Below are 21354 nucleotides of genomic sequence, written 5' to 3'. Positions count from 1 at the left end.
CACTGTTTACAGACCAGGCTGAGGAAGAGGAAAAATTAGAGAGGTCAGGGAAAGGACAGTCATAGGTAGGTGGAAGTAATGTTAAATAGCGAAGAAAGGAAAATGAACAAAAAGACTTCAAAGTCTACTGTCACTCCAGTCATAGATAATAGGAAGCCAACATTGTTTGAAATTCAGAGTTACAAAGAGAGGAGGAGAGACAGAGTGATATTCCATCTGCTGGTTCATTTTACAAATGGCTGTAATGGCCAGGGCTAGGTCAGGCTTAAGCTAGGAGCCAGGAACTACTTCTGGGTTTCCACATGGATGCAAGGGCCCAAGTACTTTGGGCCATCCTCTGCTGTTTTCCCAGGCACATTAGCAGGGAGCTGGATTGGAAGTGGGGCAGCTGGGACTACAACCAGTGCCCATATGTGATGCAAGTGCCGCAGCAGCAGCTTTACCTGTTATGCCTCAATATCACCCCCACTGCTTTAGTATTGTTGCTTATTATGGGTCTGTTTAGATTTTCTGTATGTTCTTGATTTAATATTGAGAGATTGTATATATCCAAAAATCTATCCATTTCTTCAAGGTTTTCTTATTTGTTAGCACACAGTTTGTCCTAGTTCCTCATGATCCTTTGTATTTCAGTAGTGTCAGTTCTAATGTCTCCTTTTTCATCCCTAACTTTGAAGCTTTTTGTAATCTTCATATTTCATATTTTTTTGTTTCAATTTCATTACTTCTAATATCCTGCTAATGTTATATTTGGTTTGTTCTTAAGTCGTTGAGATGCATCATGAGATCATTTGAGACATTTTAATGTTATAAACTTCCTTCTTTGTATTGCTTTTGCTGCATCCCATGATATGTTATGTTTTCATTTTCATTTATTTCAAGAAAGATTATTTCTTCAGAGAAGCCTGTTCTATTCATCTTGCTTTTATGTCCTATTCCTTTGATTTCTAGTTTTATTCCTTTGTGGTTTGAGAAGAAACATGGTATGATTTCAATCTTTTTAAATTTATTGAGACTTGATTCATGGCCTTTCTCTGCTAGAAAATGTTCTATATGCTGATGAAAAGAATGTTTATTCTGTGGCTATTGAGTAAAATATGGTGTAAATGTCTGTTAGGTCCATTTGCTCTCTAGAATGATTCAAATATACCTTTGTTGATTTTCTTTCTGGATGACTGCCTGTGGGTGACAGTGGCACATTGAAGTCACCCACTGTTATTGTATTAGGGCTTATCTCTCCCTTTAGGCCTGATAGTATTTGCTGTATATGTCTGCGTGGTCTTGTGTTGGGTATTTATACATTTATGATTGTTATATCTTCTTACTGAATTGATCTTTTTGTCTCTATAGTTTTAAGACTGTTTTGATATCAGTATAGCTTCTCCTCATTTTTGGTTTCTGTTTGCCTGGTATATCTTTTTCCAACCCTTCACTTTCAGCCTTTATGTATCTTTATTGTGAAGTGAAATCCTGTGGAGAGCATATAGTGGGGTGTGATTGGTTTTCCTTTATATGTAACTTGATGCTTTTCTATTACTGACTTTAGGATTCTCTCTTTGTCCTTAACTTTTGATAATTTGACTACGATATGAGTTAAGTCTGTTAGGGTCCTTTGGGGTTTCTGTAGCTGGATGTCCATGTCTAAAGATCTGGGAAATCTTCAACTATTGTATCACTTAGTAGGTTCTCAAAGCCTTTTTCATTCTCTTCTCCTTCAGGGCTCCCTATAATGTGAGTATTTGATCATGTAATGGTATCCCATATTTCACATAGATTTTCTCATTCTTTTAAATTCTTTTCTATTTAGTCTGATTTTCTAGATGACAAGAGTTTTTGAAATAATTCTTTCTTCCATTTTGTCTATTCTGTTGAGGGCCTCAATGATATTTTTTATTTCACTAATTGAGGTTCTCACCTCCAACATTTCTCTTTGGTTCTTCTTAATTGTTTCTATGACCTTAGTGAGTTTTTCATTCATTTCATCATTAGCTGTCTGTCTGTATTCTTTTGCATCACCACTGGCAGCCTTAGCTGAGGGAGACTTCCACAATCTCCCATGGACTAACTCCAGCCTGGGGTCTGGGGCACTTTTGTCCTCCCTCCCCACCCCTTCAGAGTGCCAAAGTCAGTTGGCTGTGTAGAGTCACTTAGTTGATCTCTCTCCCTCTGCTAATAGAAGCAGCCAGAGTCAGGGAAACTTGTCATGTGGAGAGCAGAGCCTTCATATTGCAACTGTGGGAGTTTTTGTAACTTCTTCCTACCTAGACTTGGTGACACCCAGCACGAAATTGGTTGTACCACATGACCATTATAGCATCATGTTTGTCCTCTTCCCTCACTTTCCCATAGAGTCTCTGTTCTGCTCTATAAGTCCCTGGAAATGTGCTTCCTTTGTTTTTCTTATATCTTTCTGCAGTTCAGGTCATTGCATTTTCTTACTCACCAGACATTTAAGGATTACAATTAAAAATATTTGAAAGGCAGAGAAGGGGAGTAGAAAAGGGAGATGTTCCATTCATCTTCATTCCCTAAATGGCCATAACTCCTCAAAGAGATTTATTTAGTTCAAGTTTTGAAGGTCCAAGAGCATGGTGCTAGCACCTGCCTCACTCTGATAAGTGCTTTTTGGTTATATAGCATCATGGCAAAAGTGCATGCAAGAGAGAAAGATCCTATGATGAGACAAAGTCCAAGTTATCTTTTTATTAAAAACTCTCACATCAGAATTAACCAGGTCCCATGAGAACTACATAAATACTTCTTAATGTGGTGCCTCCAATGACTGAATCATTTTTTACAGTGCCACACTGTAATCCTGCCACAAGGGGATCAAGATTCTAGTACGTGACCCCTGGGAGACACACTCCAACTACAGCAGCAGAACTGGTTTCCCACTCAAGTCAATTTACCATTTCACCACTAATCATCATCTCAAGTTCAGCCTAGACTGAATCATAATCCCCACGCCCTCTACCCTATACCACAGTATTATTTTTTGTGAATTCCACTTATATTAAGACTCTATTGAGTTGATATGAGGTCTCATATGCAGAATAGCACCATGATACACAACAACTGGATCATTGTTTACTATCACACCCTTTATGAGAACCCAAAGAAGGAACTCTTGTCTGGTCACTGTATCAGAAATACTGTATTTATCTTTACCCAATTTTTTTTACTCTTATGGATACTGTAAGATATGTAACTGACCAGAATTTCCTTATTGCATTGACTGTTAGACAATTTACACTCAAGGGTACAATTCTTGTCTCTTTTACATCATCTTTCTTATTTACTTTTCTATTCCAGATTCTTACAGAATCTAGATTATTTTATTTGGTGAAAGTGGATACAATTCTTTTGGGGTACAAAAAGAATGCATAAACAAATCCCATGGCATCTTTATTTAGGTTATTAACCTTCATAAAAATGAGGAAATGGACACTATTTAAATAAAGTATCCAATTATGTAGTATATAATCTATCATTAATATCCTGATTTATATTTGTAATCTGACTTTCCAAATATGAAATATATTTACATTAATTATCCTAGATTCACCCCTGTGAGCTCTGTGACTTATTTAATTCGTATAATCTCTCTGTGCCTCTTTCCTCATCTTTAAAATGGAAATAATATATTATCAAACAAGATAGTAAATTTATGTAAAATATTTAGAAGAACCCCTGGGACCTATGTATAGAACACCATTACTATCTTCTCTTCCCCTTCTTCTTGTCTTCGTCGTTTATGGAGAACCTCCAGTCTCAGTTCATTTTCATCTCTCAGGGTCCCCAGTGAGGTCTCACTATCAATTTTCTGATGTATTTCCCTTCCAATCTATAACACGGTTTCCACACTTCCATCAATGCTACTTCGGCATTTCCCAGCCCAAGACTCCTGGGCAGCCACTCTTCTTTCTCAATACTGAAAAACATGCAACTCCTTAAGATATTCTATTCCCTGGAGTCCTCACCCAGACACTGTTTTTGCATCACTTTCCTGTCAATCTTTGATACAGTACTCTTTGTGCCCTGAGTTTCCTTATCCCCTCACTCTACAGAATTAAGCATATCCATGGGGCTGGGATGAGACTATGTTCTAGAGATACCTCACTGCCCTCTCCACCCCTTGGTACACTGTTCTCCCCATCACTATCAGTTCAACAGACAAATGCAGCATGAATCCCACTGGGATCAACTGATACCTTCCTCTAGATTACCATCTCTTCCTGTGTTGGTGACCACTCCTTATTGGATCACTAATTACGTAGGTTGGAGGGTGTGTCTGAGAATTCCTCACCTTCACAGAACTTCTTCGTTTGAGACTGAGCTCAAAGGTAACTCCAAGAAAAGTTACTGATTGACTAATTTGCATGGGTATCTTATGGCCAAACTTGAAGGAGAAACTTCTTTGAGGAGGGAACGCTCACTGCTTCAGGAAGGGCGTTCAAGATTGTCCCCGTTTAGCACTGTTTCAGTCCTGTACCCCCAGAGAAGCCCTGTTGTAGGCAAACTGAGACGGGTGGTTACCTACTTTGAAATATGCCCATCACATTTCTATATCAGTCCTCTCATCCCTTCCTTGTGTCTCTACCCCAATTCTGCTGGAGATACACATGTCATTCCACTATTGCCCAGGGCCCTCTTCCCCCAGCACCTATCAGCTTATATACATTATTGGTCCACAGTTGTTCCACATGCTACAGCCTGCAGGAAAATCTTGTTTCCTCTGCCCCTTCTCTCAAATCAGCAGAGGGCCTGAGCAGAAACACAGCAGTCCCAGCCATGAGAGGCTGGATTGTAGAATTTGCTGGCATCTGGATTCTTCGGAATAATCAGTGCTTGATGCATTTTCTGTATTGGATTTTCGTTCTTGAAGTGACAGCTGAGGAAAATCCCTGGGGTGTGAGCTCCTTACACCTTGTTATCCTCCCGCAGCCTTAATTGCTTCTTTCACACTGACATCTCCAACCCTCCCACCCGTCCTTGGGCCTGGCACAGTCTCACCATCTGCTCATATGACATCAACATGATGGCCTCCCTCCATGCATCCCTAAATGGGGCTGTGGAAGGCAACGGAGATGACCAGAGTGCCAGCTGGCACCAGTGACACAAACCTAGACAGTGATGAATCATGGCTCGGACCAGGGAGGCAAGAGTGCATACGCTCTTGCTAATTGTGTGGTATCATCAGCGCAGCAAGGCAGATCTCCCCGCACATGGAAACAATCAATCTGGGTTGTTTTTGTGCTGCAGATGCAACAACTTTTTAAAATATGTGGTGACAAGAGAATGTTCTACAGAAAACTAGAAATCAAGATCTGAATTGTTCTGTTTTGGGGGAGGGTAGGCTATATGACATTCCAAAAAATGTTGAGCATTGCTTGAAAATAACAGGGGAAAAGCCAAGGCAAGTTGATTTGTACTGGTGGGTCAGTTTTCTCGTGTAAGCTGCTGAAGCTCCCACCTACCTCTGCACTCTTTAGGGCTCCAAGGTTCTCTGTACTTTCCCTTATGTCCTGCAAGTGATTGAGTCATTCATTCAGTCTCTTAATGATGCTCCCAGAATTACATCAATCAAGCAGCAATTCAAGATGTGTTCTATAGATCTCAAATTTAGACAGTGCCTTTCATTGTTTATATATTTGATGTTAACATACTGATTCTTTTCCTGCATCTATGTTTTTTATTTCGTTTATTCCACATTCACCTTATGCTTTTTGTAAGGGAAGTAGTAGCACAAAGGCACCCAGTAAAATTCAATACTTTTTTTCTCTTGAGGAAGCTATATGCCATTTTTGTTTTTTATTTGCCTTTTGTCCCAAAAATCCCCATAAAGGTATCGCCTAAGAACCAGAGAGAGAGGGAGAGGGAGGTTTCCAGCCACAGGGATGAGATACACAAAATGCCAGGTTAGCTTTATGCAGGGGACAGAGAGGTCCAGAAGCAGACGGAATCCTAGTGTGATTTTACTTCCAGAATAATCTAATCAGCTTGTTAGATCCCTTCCCACCAGGTCAACTCAGTTGACTGGTCAAGAAAGGAAATAAAAGCTTCAGGGCTTCAGGGCCAGCATTCTGACATAGTGGGTAAAGCCACTGACTGTATGCTGGCATTCTGTATGGGCACCAGTGTGTGTTCTGGCTGCTCCGTTTTTGATTTAGCTCCCTGCTAATGGCTTGGGGAAAGCAGCAGAAGTTGGTCCAAGTGTTTGGGCCCCTGCTACCCATGTGGAAAACCTGAAAGAAGTTTCTGGCTCCTGGCTTCAGCCCTGCCTTGCCCGTTGTGGCCATTTGGAGAGTGAAACAGCAGATAGAAAATCTCTCTCTCTAACTGTAACTTTTAAATAAATTTTTAAAGAAATCTTTATAAAGTCAAAGTAAAGTCAAAGCCAAGGAGTTTTGTTTTTTTTTTAAACTGTCTATAGCCAAAACCATCTTTAGCAAGGACAACACTGGAGCCCCTGTCTTTGTCATATAGCAAATACACTCCTATAAAGTTTCTCCTTATTGTTAGGAGGAAAATAAACGAAATACTTGAAAAAGCAGGGGTAGGGGGCATGAACACTGGTGAGTGGCGTGAGTCTCCCAGGCTTCACGCTTTAAAATTTACTCCCCATTGTTACTAAATAAGAGGGTGGTGACTTAATTTAGCTATAATGTTTAGAGCTATGGCCTCTGGGAAGACATTAGGATTAGGTAAGGTCAGTGTAGTAATCCTGATGGGTTTATAAGCAGAAGGAGAGGAGACCAACACGCCCTTAGACCTGGCACCTCTGGAAGCATGAGTCAAAATAAAACTCTTCCTTTTAAAGTAGCCCACCTCAGATGTTTCACTATACTAACAAGAAATGGATTACACAGTGACTTATATGCAGAATCAAGGAACAATTTCAGGCAGGCGTCTAAAGATAAGTGGTCGGTCAGAAATTTGTGATAGATTCACTGTGGTCCACTGGATAGAAATGCCAGATATCTATTAAAATTGGAACGATCCAGAGAAGATTAGCATGGCCCCTGGGAAAGAAATGCCAGATACTAGAAGAATCTTATCCTTATATTGCCAGAAACAGTTCAGGGACAAGGGATAGTAATAGAGAGGATGATCTGTAACCAACCTATAATGAAGGGGAATGTGATAACAGATACAGCAAAGACCTTTAAGGCTGAAGACTTTTCTATAGGGTAGTTAGGCACATTGCAACCAGGAGACTTGAAGGATTTCTGAGTCAAAGAAGGCAGGCATCAAAAGAGAGACTGCGAATCCAGATAATTTAGGGAAAATGGTGCTTTCTCCTAGAGAGGAATTACACAGGTGTTATTCTGCAAGCAAAGGCTGGTTCCAGAACGGGTAGATTGGGCAGGGTGTGAGGCTGTGCCTCAGTGTTAGGGGAAAATAAGGGCTAAGAAAATGGGTGAGAAGTCCAAGCAGCACCTCTGCGTGCTGCCTTTGAACTACTTCGCCTCCCTCACTCCTTTCCTGCCTTTGGAATGCGATGCAGCTTTAATCTTCTCTTCCAGATGATTTTTTTCGTTTTGTCCTGCAGATCAGGAAGTATGGGTTTCTAGTCCTAACACTAACCAGCTGTGTCACCTTGGGTTAGTCATTCCTGGAATGGAATCAAAATGTTAGATTTTCTAAGCCCTGAAAATACTGTGGTTTTCCCCTCCCTGCTCTCAATGAACTTCTAAATAACAATATTTTGAGCCATACTTAGATTAAGATATCTTTCCAAGTTCAGGTTTTTTCCAATGATGACTTTGGTACTTATAAACAAATCAACATTTGAAAATATATTCTTTACAATTTAGTCTCCCTGTTTTACAAATGTAAGCACATGTTTGGTTTACTCGTTGTATTGTCCATGGTGGTCCAGTCCATTTTCTGGGCCTCAGTCTCCTTGTCCGTGGAGTAAAGGCTTTGGATTGGAAGAACTTCTGGATTTCTTGCTGTGTGTATTCCCGTGAAGACCTGGTTTTCTATCTGCCATTTTCAGATTTCCCAAATATGAATAAGAAAAACAATGTTGTATTTCCATATCTCCTCAACTCCATTATAGCTATTAAAAAACTTCAGAGTCTAAACCGAAAGAATTAGTTTGTCTCTTTTTATGTCTAAATCTTATGAAAGATATGTCTATAATATGCAATTATCAGCAAGATTTTTGATTTACCCTTTTCTAAAATGCTTTCCACCTGCAAAAGCGATGACTGCTGTTGCAGAATAGCTGCCAGGAACTCAGGGTGTGGTTCCAAACATTTCTCTTAACCCTTCTAAGGCTTTAGTTTTTCTCGTTCATTCATTTTATTCATTCACTTTTAACATCTTATATGGTAAGTCTTCCTGTAACATTTCATGAGATTTCAAGATCCGATCTCACATCTCTGTCTTGCCAACTCTTCTGCTGCTGCCCTTTGCCATTGCACCTCTGTTCTGGCTGGCACTTTTGCCTTGGTTCCCATGCTCCTCCGGGAGGGTAGCTGCAGAAGCTGGAGTGTCTACAAGTCTGTGCTCTGCCTTTCAGATGGAAGCTGCTCATTATTTGCTGGAAGGTTTCGGTAACAGATGATGGCAGGCAGGCTTCTCCAGAGCGTGCTGAGCCAGGCACGCATGCACTCGCTAATGTCAGCGCTAGGAGAGCTGCTGGGTGATGGAGGGAGTGTGCTCTGAGGGGCAAGTGCTGCCCCGAAGCCCTGCTAATGTCTCTGTGTGGCCATGCTGTATTTTCAGCTTGTCATCATGGCTGGGACAGTGCTGCTTGCCTACTACTTCGAATGCACTGACACTTTTCAGGTGCATATCCAAGGATTCTTCTGTCAGGACGGAGACTTAATGAAGCCTTACCCCGGGACAGAGGAAGAAAGCTTCATCACCCCTCTGGTGCTCTATTGCGTGCTGGCCGCCACTCCAACTGCTATTGTAAGTACAGAAACAGATTTCCTTCTTTATCGTCTGCTACCAACGAATATCTCCTGTCTTTTTCTCCTCTTCCCTCCTGTCCTAAGCATTCACCAGCAGCCTTATCAGCGGTATCCTGTTTCAGCCAAAACAAAGTGAGCAGAGCTTAGCATGAAACCTCACTTACAGTGGGTCTTGTCCTTTATAGGTGGCCTTTGCTTTGGATGTCTGAATTAATACATTTTCTTTTTAAGCCTCAGTGAATGTCATACATCAACAGGCGTGATTGAATAACAAATTAGAAACAGCATCTGTACTCCTGAACAAATGTGCCGTGGGTTTTGTGTGTGTTCAGAATAGATCCTGCATGAAAGGGCTGGCATTGACCTTAAGACTCAGCGCACAGTGGAGCAGAAGCCCCCAGCTGGATCGCACACCGCTCTGACTGAACTTCCAGTGAGGTCAGGCTGGGAGAAATCCCTTGACCTAGGGTCTGCTAGCTCTGTTGAGGTTACCTCACATTCAGTTCAACTGCAACTTTGCCATCATTTATTCCATCTCTCAGGAGGCAAAAAAAAAAAAAATTGGCCAGTCATCTAGGGAGGCTGTTTTAAGAGTATAAAATTTACACACCTGTGTTTGCTGGTCAGGTGATTTAATGTTTAGACATTTTGTGTTTTTTTTAACAGAATTTTATGATAAACTTCTCTGTGTCCAAAGGTGATAAAGGTCAGATTAGTTCAGATGTAATCCCAGATACCATTCCCTCCTTTCTCTTCTACTATCTGCCTCCTCCCCTGCCTGCCCTCCACTCTAATTTGTGGCCATACTAAAAATACTGCTTAGCACGCTGAGGAATAGACCGAGTGTTTACTTTCAGTTCAAATGTTATTTTCTATGCCAGTGTTCCACTTCCCTTAAGCTGAGAAATTGTATGAACGATAGTAAGTCATAATACTTTAAGTTCATTTAAACCATTGATCCCAGGCTCAGCACAGCACCCCACCCCTCACCTTTAATGATAAGACTATGCTATGAGAACTAAGGTTAGCACTGAAAGGCTGCCACATGAGATAGCATGGCGAGTCACTGGACTGAGCCCTCGAAGACGAAATGAAGATCATTGGCTGTCTGTGTCCTGAGCTGCTGTGAGGCTCTTGCTGAAACCATTGTTTCACTTGCTGGGATCAATGAGCAGCCCTCTTCATCAGCAGAGGAAATCCCACCGCAAAGCCCCGGAAGACTTCTGCAGGGTTCTAGAGAAATGGGAGGTCTGCCCTCGTGCCAGAAGGTTAACTTCTGTACCCCCTTTCCCCTTCTCACCACAGTGGGAATAAAAAAGCATAGAAGATGTCCTTCATGCGCCTCAGAAGGAAACTCTTCCAGATAGAACCCAATCTGACCTCTTGGTTTCATGCTGGTTCTACCTGGAAACAAAGGACTTTGGCTGGGATTGGATCCTAGTTTGGCCCCATCTCCTTGGCCCATCCTTTTCCTACATATTCTGATGTGCTTCTCAGAGTGACCTGTTGACTACTGACCCATCTCCCTCCCTCCTTCCTAGACCAAGGAAATACCATTTATCCCTACCTAGGTTTTCCTCTAATTACTTTTTGTGATTACAGAGATTTTTGTTCCTATGTAAAAAAAAATCTGAGCAGAAAATTTGAAAAGCAAAATGTATACTGTTTTATATATATTTTCCCTCCTGACTAGTAGGGACAAATTTAAAATAGAAAAGAATATATAAGCAGAAATATGAGGGGGCTTTAGCAGGTTTGTGGATAATGTACATTTTCCATGAACTTTTTAAACCCCTAAAAGTCTGCATTATGTCCAAATTGTATAATTCTGTGCCAACACTGAGAAAGCAGGAGAAGATGGCCCAAGTCCTTGGGCCCCTGCACCTGCATGGGAGACCTGGAAGAAGCTCCTGGCTTCAGATCGGCGCAGTTCTTGCTGTTGTGGTCAATTAGTGAGTGAAACATCGGATGAAGGCCTCTCTCTCTGTCTCTCCTCTTTTTTTTTTTTTTTTTTTAATTTGACAGATGGAGTTATAGACAGTGAGAGAGAGAGACAGAGAGAAAGGTCTTCCTTCCGTTGGTTCACCCCCCAAATGGCCGCCACGGTCAGCGCTGCACCAATCCGAAGCCAGGAGCCAGATGCTTCTTCCCGGTCTCCTATGCGGGTGCAGGGGGCCCAAGCACTTGGGCCATCCTCCACTGCCTTCCTGGGCCACAGCAGAGAGCTGGACTGGAAGAGGAGCAACTTGGACTAGAACCCAGTCCCCATATGGGATGCTGGCACTGCAGGCAGAGGATTAACCAAGTGAGCCACAGTGTGGCCCCTCTCTAACTCTTTTAAACAAATAAATAAATCTTTTAAAAAAATAATAATTCGGCCGGCGCCACGGCTCAAGCACACCGGGTTCTAGTCCCGGTCAGGGCTCCAGATTCTGTCCTGGTTGCCCCTCTTCCAGTCCAGCTCTCTGCTGTGGCCCGGGAAAGCAGTGGAGGATGGCCCAAGTGCCTGAGCCCTGCACCAGCATGGGAGACCAGGAGAAGCACCTGGCTCCAGATCGGTATGGCCCCCCGGCTGTAGCGACCATTTAGGGGGTGAACCAACGGAAGACCTTTCTCTCTTTCTCTCTCTGTCCATTCTGCCTGTCAAAAAAAAACAAAATAATAATAATTCTATGCCAACAAATGCTTATCTCAAAAAAGTATTCTGTGAACATATAATTTACTAGTAATGCCTTAAAATGATATAACATAGATGAATAACCAATAGAATAAAATTCATCTCAAAAATAGTATTGAGGAAACATAGCTGTTCTAGTTTCCAGGAATAAAAAAGTCTCAAACAATAGAAAATATTCCAGAGGCTAAAAATAAGTGGAAGGCTCTTAGATGCATATTATAAAACCAGAGTCTAAACACTTAGAAGGTCCACATAAATACCTACAAAAGTGAAAATATCTTCAATAATAACAAGAGTCTCTCTTTAGGAGTATTGATACAAGCATATAAAAAGGGTCTGGTGGATTTATCTACCAAATTAAAAATTTCTATCACAAGAAAAGTAAATGAAGACTACAAAAATGTTTGTGGCAGCTGAGGTTCAGGTGAAAACATCCTTAATACAAAAAAGATGAGCTTCCCAAAGTGAAATAAAGGACAAGAATAGACAACTCATAAAATAATAAATAGCCTATGAATATAACCATTTCTAAATTTATCAGCAAAGAAAAATAAAATTGGCAACTGTTTTCAGGGAACAGAGTCCACGTTGTTGAAGGCACAGACCTTTCATACAATTCTAGTCAAGTGGAAACTGACTTATTCTTTCTGAAGAGCGGCCTGTCAAAGATGTAGTAAGAGCTTTATAAACTTCAGGCACTCTCATTAATTCTTTCCCTGGATTTTGCATTAAGGAAATGGTCAGCACTTTATACAAGCACAAAGCTTTGTTTATTTGGCTCCACGATAATTTTAATGGTGAAAGCCCTGGAACTAGCTAAATACACAATGCTGGAGAATTGGTTAAATACATTATAGGACAGTCACATTTTTTAAACATCTTAAATGATTGAAACCTTCTTATGACTTTAGTTTTTTTAAAGCCAAAAACTACATATAGTCTTATGCATAAAATCTTTCTGTTCTATAAAGTTATCTTAATTTCTTTAGAAAAAGATAACTATGTCACTAGCAAATCAACCCGGGTTGGTAAATTACTTCTGTTCTCAGAAACCTATCATGACCTGAGGGAGTGCCAGGCTATGGCCTACAACTGCAGTGACTGTGACCTTGGCTTGTCTATTGTGGGACCTTGGAAACCATGCCTGTGGAGTTGCTACACCACATATTGTGTCCTCTAGGATATGTGGTTCTTAAGCCACATCCTTTGGTTGTATGTAGTCTCCATGTACTTGAACTAAACTGCTCTGCTGGCCCACTGCAAGCACACCAGCCCAAGAGCAATGACTAATGCTACCCTGCTGGCCAGCTGTGGTTCATTCCACATGGACTGTTGTCAGATATAGCCTGTGGTTGTCTGTGGCTCTGAATATTTAATAAACCCTAAGAAGATACCCTGTGGGTGTTGGAAATGTAATTCCAAATACATAATTATATAGAAAGACTAGAAAGAATTATACTAAACGTTTTCTGCTATTATCTGAATGCTAATGTTATATTTTCCCTCTTTTATATTATGATTTCCTTCCGAATTCTACATGAATATATATGTTATTTTAAACTAATATTTTTAAACAAAATGTGTACTCAAAATTCTTGGCAATATTTATGAAATGGACAGATTTTAATTATTAGAATTGCCATTTTCAAATCTCATTAACAAAACATGTACACCCAAAAGACGAAAACGGAAAATTAACACTTTGTGAAGAATTTTCTCATATCTGGGCAAAAATAGATCTTCTTTTATTCTAAGACTTCCATCAGAAATTTCCCCAGGCTGTTATGGCTTTTGATCTTGTCTCCTCATTTGATTCATTTTCCCCAAATGATACAAACTGAAGTGTGGGTCAAGTGCTGCATTTAGAAGCCTACAGGTTGTGGTTCATGGTCCCTGAGTGGAACATTAAGAACCTGCTGCTCTTCCTGTGTCTCAGTTGTGAAACCCTGATTCAGCTTTTGCATTCCTCAGCTTCTCTGTGGGTGAAAAATGTGATCAGTAATGCTGACAAGCTTTCAAAATGTGCACTGAGGAATACCTCATACAACATAACGGTGAGAATAAACCTTATAGTTTACATATATTCTGCAGTCATTGCTCAACTTATCCTTGTAATAACTCAGTGACATAAAAAAGCACATCAAAACAGAGATAGTGTGTGGTCTAACTCCCTTGTTTTTGCTTTGAGACTCAACCAGGTTAAGTGGATTGCTGAAGGTTTCAGTAGTTAACATGATTGGATGACAACCACCCATTTATCCCATTTTTACTCCCCATCCCCATGCCATAGCAACATGGGCTGATTCCAGGTGATGGGTTAATGGCATAGAGTGGTGTGGCCTTGCAACACTGCTAGTGGTGCCTGATCTTTTCTTAAGATCTAGAAATAAATGAGCATCAGCAGAGCTCTTCTGATGCTCATGGAAATTTCCTCGGGGTCAAGGACCTGTGTTCACTTCTTCTGACTCATCCTTGTGAGGTAGGACTCATCCAAGAGCAGCCTTTGCTGGACCCCTGGGGTGCAGATCCCCAGTGCCCACCTCAACACACACCCCTGCTTCCAGTGTGCATCCTTCATTCTGCTCTGGAAGCACTTGTCTGCTCATTGAGTTGGTCTGCCATAAGCAGCTCAGGTCCTAGTAATGGCTCTGACCCTAGTAATCGTGCGACCGCTGGTATGTTGTGTTCCCTCTGTGGGAAAGGAGGGTCTGCTAAATTATTTCTAAATCCTTCTAGTTCTCAGATTCCTTGAGAACTGAGAGAGGAACATTCTGATTAGAACGCTGTACATGGTTGAGTCCCAACTCCCAAATCACAACTTTTTTCTGGAGTTCAATGTTGAACCTCTGTGCCTGGCAAAATGTTTCACAGAACTGGATTTTTAGTCCTTAAAACTGTCCCTATTGTCTTCTGGAGTGTCATGAGGAAAGGACTCAATCTTACCTTGAACTTGTCCTTGGTTTTCTTTGCATCCTCAAGCACATTGATTGTGGAGGAACCTCGCACCCTACATTGCTTTATGTCTCTGTAGCTGAGCATTAACAAACCGCATTCACAACTGCAGAGATGCACAGGAAAGGCATGAAGGAAAGAAATTCTACTTGTGTGTCAAACCTGTCATTTCTTATTTCTCTGTTTGTGCTCTGTTGTCAGAAAAAATCAGCATCATATAGACAGAAGGCCACATGGGATAAACTGCATAGGGCCAAGGCCATTACTGTCCCAGGTCTTTAGGAAAAGTTAGAACATAAGGGATTTATCATGTCCAGAACTATTAAAAGTGGTATCCTGTGCTTCAGAGAAATCTGCAGGGTATGGTCTGACCACCTGGAAACCTTGGCTAACGACTGCCTTGGGCCTTCTGAATAACTTTATATACTCAGAGTCAAAGGGAGGGAGCCTGTTTGGATAAGAGGATTTACTTGGTGGAGAATCTGATTTACCCTTATTTGACTCAGCCCCAGAGGCACAAGGCATCAGAAAATAGCTATTGAGCCTTTTTTCTTGGTCTCACAATGAAGTAACAGGGGGAGTATTTAGGATCGAAGCAGCAGAACATTTGACTTCCAACCCAAGAGAATTGAAATAGCTTGCAGTTTGCATGCAAGAGGACATGCATGCATATTAAAGACTCACCTAGAATTTCCTAGGGAATGAAGAGAAAAGCAATTTGGTAAAAAGGCACAATTTTGTGGAAATTGTGAATCATCATTTGGGGGTTTCTGAGCAGTAAGTACTTACAAAAAAAAAAAAAAAGTAAAATCGGTGCAGATCACCAAGTGGGCCCTCTCTCATGCTAGTCTATTGGCTGGCTGACAGGGGCAGCTGCTAAAGCCAGGAGACATTGTCCTGCTTTATAATCTGCCTCTCAGGCTCTGAACAACTTCATCTGTTGAAATGCCTTTTAACATTTTGATTCCCATCTTTTTCCTTTTTGAACATTATCATGTAACTTCCTTTAAAAAAATTAACCATGATTGTGCTTTTGTGGTTGCTAATATGCCCAGTTTCCCCATTTTCTGCCCATAGTGCCCCAAATCTCCTTCATAGATTATTTTTCTCCCTGAAACTATTCCACAGAGATATGCTTCCAACCTTCGAGATGCCACTTTTAAAGAGTGGAGACCCCAGAGGCACAGGCAGTCAAAGCCAAAATTAACATTTGGGATTGCATCAAATTGAGAAGTTTCTGTATGGCAAAAGAAACAGTCAGGTGAGTGAAGAGGCAACGAACAGAATGGGAAAAAATATTTGCAAACTATGCAACAGATAAAGAGTTGATAACCAGAATCTACAAAGAAATCAAGAAACTCCACAACATCAAAACAACCCACTTAGGAGGTGGGCCAAAGACCTCAACAGACATCTTTCCAAAGAGGAAATCCAAATGGCCAACAGACACATGAAAAAATGTTCAAGATCACTAGCAATCAGGGAAATGCAAATCAAAACCACAATGAGGTTTCACCTCGCCCCGGTTAGAATGGCTCACATTCCGAAATCTACCAACAACAGATGCTGGAGAGGATGTGGGGGAAAAGGGACACTAACCCACTGTTGGTGGGAATGCAAACTGGTTAAGCCACTATGGAAGTCAGTCTGGAGATTCCTCAGAAACCTGAATATAACCCTACCATGCAACCCAGCCATCCCACTCCTTGGAATTTACCCAAAGGAAATTAATTTGGCAAACAAAAAAGCCATCTGCACATTAATGTTTATTGCAGCTCAATTCACAATAGCTAACATATGGAACCAACCCAAATGCCCATCAACAGTAGACTGGATAAAGAAATTATGGGACATGTACTCCATAGAATACTATACAGCAGTAAGGAACAATGAAACCCAGTCATTTGCACCAAGATGGAGAAATCTGGAAAACATCATGCTGAGTGAATTAAGCCAGTCCAAAAGGGACAAATACCATATGTTCTCCCTGATCGGCGACAACTAACTGAGCACCAAAGGGAAACCTGTTGAAGTGAAATGGACACTATGAGAAACAGTGACTTGATCAGCCCTTGTCCTGACTGTTGATGTACAATGTAATACTTTATCCTTTTTAGTATTTTTCTGTTCTACTTAATACTACTGGTTGAACTCTGTAATTAACACACAATTATTCTTAGGTGTTTAAATTTTAACTGAAAAGTGATCCCTGTTAAATTTCAGAGTGGAAAAAGAGAGGGAGGAGATGCACAATTTGGGACATGCTCAATCGGACTTGCCCCAAATGGTGGAGTTAGAAATGTGCAATAAATAAATCTTTTTTTTTTGACAGGCAGAGTTAGAGAGACAGAAAGGTCTTCCTTTTTCCATTGGTTCACCCCTCCCCCCCAATGGCCACTACAGCTGTTGCACTGCGCCGATCTGAAGCCATGAGCCAGGTGCTTCCTCCTGGTCTCCCATGCGGGTGCAGGGCCCAAGCACTTAGGCCATCCTCCACTGCACTCCTGGGCTACAACAGATAGCTGGACTGGAAGAGGAGCAACTGGGACAGATTCTGGCGCCGCAGGCAGAGGATTAGCCTAGTGAGCCGTGGCACCGGCCTCAATAAATAAATCTTTTAAAAGAGAGATAAATATATACCTTAAAGTGTATGATGGGCCAGCACCGCAGCTCACTAGGCTAATCCTCCGCCTTGCGGCGCCGGCACCCCGGATTCTAGTCCCGGTCGGGGCTCCAGATTCTGTCCCTTCTTCCAGGCCAGCTCTCTGCTGTGGCCTGGGAGTGCAGTGGAGGATGGCCCAAGTGCTTGGGCCCTGCACCTGCATGGGAGACCAGGAGAGGCACTTGGCTCCTGCCTTCGGATCAGCGCAGTGTGCTGGCCACAGCAGCCATTGGAGGGTGAACCGACAGCAAAAGGAAGACCTTTCTCTCTGTCTCTCTCTCACTGTCCACTCTGCCTGTCAAAAAATAAATAAATAAATAAAGTGTATGATGGTCAATTTGGTGATTTTAATGCATTTTGCCTTTCTTGAAGACTTATTTAGTCAAAAGGCAGAGTGACAGAGACAAAAAGACAGAGACAAAAACCCACTGCTTGGTTTATTGAAATGGTCAGGGCTGGGGCAGGCTGAAGCCAGGAGCTTCACATTAGCAGAGCCCTGGATTGGAAGTGGAGCAGCCAGGACTTGTACAAGTGCTCTGATGTGGGATCCGAGCATTGTAGTCTTTGTGCCACAACACTGACCCTGCTTTTTTCCTTTAAAATGAGTAACCTAAGGGCCGGCGCCGCGGCTCAATAGGCTAATCCTCCGCCTAGCGGCGCCGGCACACCGGGTTCTAGTCCCGGTCAGGGCACCGGATTCTGTCCCGGTTGCCCCTCTTCCAGGCCAGCTCTCTGCTGCGGCCAGGGAGTGCAGTGGAGGATGGCCCAAGTGCTTGGGCCCTGCACCCCACGGGAGACCAGGAGAAGCACCTGGCTCCTGCCATCAGATCAGCGCGGTGTGCCGGCCGCAGCGCACCAGCCGCGGCGGCCATTGGAGGGTGAACCAATGGCAAAAGGAAGACCTTTCTCTCTGTCTCTCTCTCACTGTCCACTCTGCCTGTCAAAAAAAAAAAAAAAAAAAAAAAGAGTAACCTAAAATGCTACATTCAAAATTCCCATTTCTCTTGTCTCCCTTGTGCAGAAAAAGTGCCGAAACACACTATACTTTGGGAATGTATGCTACTACCTTGGTGGTGTGCTTTATGTCAATTCTCAATTAAATACAGCCTTCTAAATGGGCAGATGTGGCTTCTGACGCAAGACTGGTACGGAGACTCCACTTTACAAACCACTTATGATGCCAGTTACTCCATTATTTTCAAAATGCTGTCATGCATGTGGCCTATGTTCCATTTCAGCCTGGAGCTTTGAAGGGCGTGTAAAGTATATAGAGCTGACTTATATCATTTACAGGCAGGTATAATAAAGCAGAAATAAAGAACTCTTGAACCAACCAAAGCTTAGCAAGTGAGATGAACGGAACCTCTCTGCAGAACTGGAGTTGACGATAGTACTCATCAGAAAAATTAAGCAGAAGATGAAGACACAGTCAGCACTAGCAGTATTCTCTGGCATTTAAAGTCTCTAGGGTCACTTTTTTTTTTTTTTTTTTGACAGGCAGAGTTAGAGAGAGAAAGGTCTTCCTTCCGTTGGTTCACCACCCACATGGCCGCTACGGCCGGCGTGCTGCGCCAATTCGAAGCCAGGAGCCAGGTGCTTCCTCCTGGTCTCCCATGCGGGTGCAGGGCCCAAGCACGTGGGCCATCCTCCACTGTCTTTCCGGGCCACAGCAGAGAGCTGGACTGGAAGAGGAGCAACTTGGACAGAATCCAGTGCCCCAATCGGGACTAGAACCTGGGGTGCCGGTAGCGCAGGTGGAGGATTAGCCATGTGAGCCATGGCGCCGGCTACGGGTCACTTCTAAATGCAATCTACAATAAAGATCATGTCTGCTTTCTTGTAAATGCTCATGACTATAGAATCATAAATCCCAGAGACTGAGAGTTCTGAGGCTACTTAGTAATCTTGTAGAGTGTGTACAGAACTTCTGCTTTCCTAGTGTCAGCCATAGAATACCCAGAGAATAGTAGGCAAGATCTGGTCACTAACCATTGCTGTCATTTAAGAACTAAAGTGACAGAGATATCAAGAGATGTGATGCCTCTGGTGTAGGCTGCATCCACTTTGCTCCCACCAAGTAATCTTCCCTGAAGCAAAGTCACATGAAATTTTAGAAGTGAATTATGGCTTAAGAAGCATTTCAAGAAATTACACTGGCCCTGGAAAACCTAACTGGTTGAACTGAGATTGAAGCTCAATTACGTGATTTCAGTTCCCCTCAATGAGCCCTCTCTTGTCAGCTCCTATGATAAAGGCAGAAATGTTAGAATTCCAAAAAGACCTTAGAGGTCTGCTAATCCAGCTCCAGATGAGAATAGAGGTCAAGCAAACAATCCAAGGTCCAACACCTGGCTGCATTAGAACCAAGCTGGAATTACACCATGTTCCCTTACTCTAGGTATAGGTACAATGCTTCCTTTCTCCTATTCCTATACACATTCTTGCATGGAGAGACCAGGAAGTGAAGGCAGAAAACATTCATTAAGCATCTATAGCTGCTTTTACATTATTTTTTAGTTCCCTGGATAGTTTTATGACATATTAATTATCCTCATGTTCAAATAATGAACAAGAAAAACTGACTCAAAATTTCAATTACATGCTCAAAGTCACACATTGAGACAAGAGAGCGAATGGAGTAGGTGTTGTGTGCAGTGGGTTAAGCTATCACTTTGGATGCCCACATCACTTATCAGAGTGCTGGTATGAATCCTGGCTATACTAGGAGGTAGCAGATGATGGCTCAAATGTCTGGGCCCCAGGCACCCATCCATGTGGGAGACTTGGATGGAGTTCTAGGCTCCTTGCTTTAGTCTGACCCAGCCTTAGTTTTTGGTATTTGATAAGTGAATCAGAGGATAGAAAACTGATCTCTCTCTCCCTATCTCTATGCCTTTTCAGATGAAAATTATAAAGATAAATCAAGTGGAAATCCTGGAGCTGAAAATCATGAGTTAGTTGAAAATCCAATACAGAGTATCAGTCATAGAAATGACCCACCAAAGAAAGAATATGTGAACTCAAAGGCAGGTTATTTGAAAATATGCCTTTAGAGGGGAAAATAAGAGAATGAAGAAGATTTAAAAAGCTCATAGGATTTAAGGAGCAATGTCAAAAGAGCAAATGTATAAGTCATAAGAATTTTAAAAAGGTAGAGAATATAAAGGAGCAGAAAACTTATCTAAAGAAATAATAGCAGAAAACCTTCCAAACCTGGAGAAAGATGTGAATATCTAGGTACAAAGGTCAGAAGTCTCCAAAGAGATTCAATCCAAACAAGATTACTTCCAGACATTTCAATCAAACTTTAAAAAATTAAAGACGGGAGCCAAAGCTGTGGTGCAGTGAGTTAATCCTTCACCTGCAGTGCTGGCATCCCATATGGTCGCCAGTTCTAGTCCTGGCTGCTCTTCTTCCAATCCAGCTCTCTGCTTTGGCCTGGAAAAACAGTGGAGGATGGCCCATATTTGGGCCCATGATATCCATATGAGACACCCAGATGGAGTTCCAGGTCTCTGACTTTAGCCTAGCTCAGCCTTGGCTATTGTAGTCATTTAGGGGATGAAACCAGCAAATAAAATATCTCTTTCTCTGCCTCACAGAGTATCTCTCTCTTTCTTGGTGTCTCTATCTCTCTTTCTTTCTCTCTCATTTTTTAAAAATCAAGTTGTTGTCAGCTTAAAATGGATATCTCAGAGCAGGTTATTTTAAGTCTCAAGATAACCACAAAAGAAAAGCACACATTGCATGCATATGCAGGTGAGGGATCAAAACATACCACCAAAGAAAATCACTTCACTGCAAAGGAAAACAGCAAAAGAGGAAGAAAGGTACAGAGTATCTACAAAACAATTAGAAAATAACTTTAAAAACAGCAATAAGACTTTACCTATCAGTCATTACCTGGAATGTAAATGAAAAAAAAAAATCACCAATAAAAAGACATGGAGTGGCTAATTGGGTTTAAAAAAAAAAAAAAGAACCAAATGCTGCCTATGAGAGACTCATTTTACCTGTAAAGACACACAAATACTAAAAGGGGAATACCGCCAAACTCGTTTTGTGAATCTAGAATTACCAGTACTACCATGATATCAGAGCCAAATATGGATGTTCCAGGGAGAGAAGGGGAGATG

General features: G+C 41.9%; 1 protein-coding gene and 1 non-coding gene across 4 annotated transcripts in view; both read left to right on the top strand.

Annotated features, from left to right (window-relative positions):
* PLPPR1 (phospholipid phosphatase related 1) overlaps nt 1-21354 on the top strand; it is a 340049-nt gene that overhangs the window by 263523 nt on the left and 55172 nt on the right. For 2 of the 3 annotated variants that reach the window (XM_062207865.1, XM_062207866.1), the window contains exon 3: nt 8737-8925. In XM_062207865.1, coding sequence (XP_062063849.1) covers nt 8737-8925 — 189 coding nt within the window. The remainder of the gene's footprint in view (nt 1-8736; nt 8926-21354) is intronic. The other variant, XM_062207867.1, reaches the window with a different exon arrangement.
* On the top strand, nt 6964-7067 carry LOC133772088 (U6 spliceosomal RNA). Its single transcript, XR_009867715.1, has one exon. It is a non-coding gene; the product is annotated as a U6 spliceosomal RNA (small nuclear RNA).

The sequence above is a fragment of the Lepus europaeus genome, chromosome 12, assembly GCF_033115175.1.
Source record: "Lepus europaeus isolate LE1 chromosome 12, mLepTim1.pri, whole genome shotgun sequence".
NCBI classification, from domain to species: domain Eukaryota; kingdom Metazoa; phylum Chordata; class Mammalia; order Lagomorpha; family Leporidae; genus Lepus; species Lepus europaeus.
Note: the sequence above shows the minus strand (reverse complement) of the source record. Positions and strands in the feature narration are given on the sequence as shown.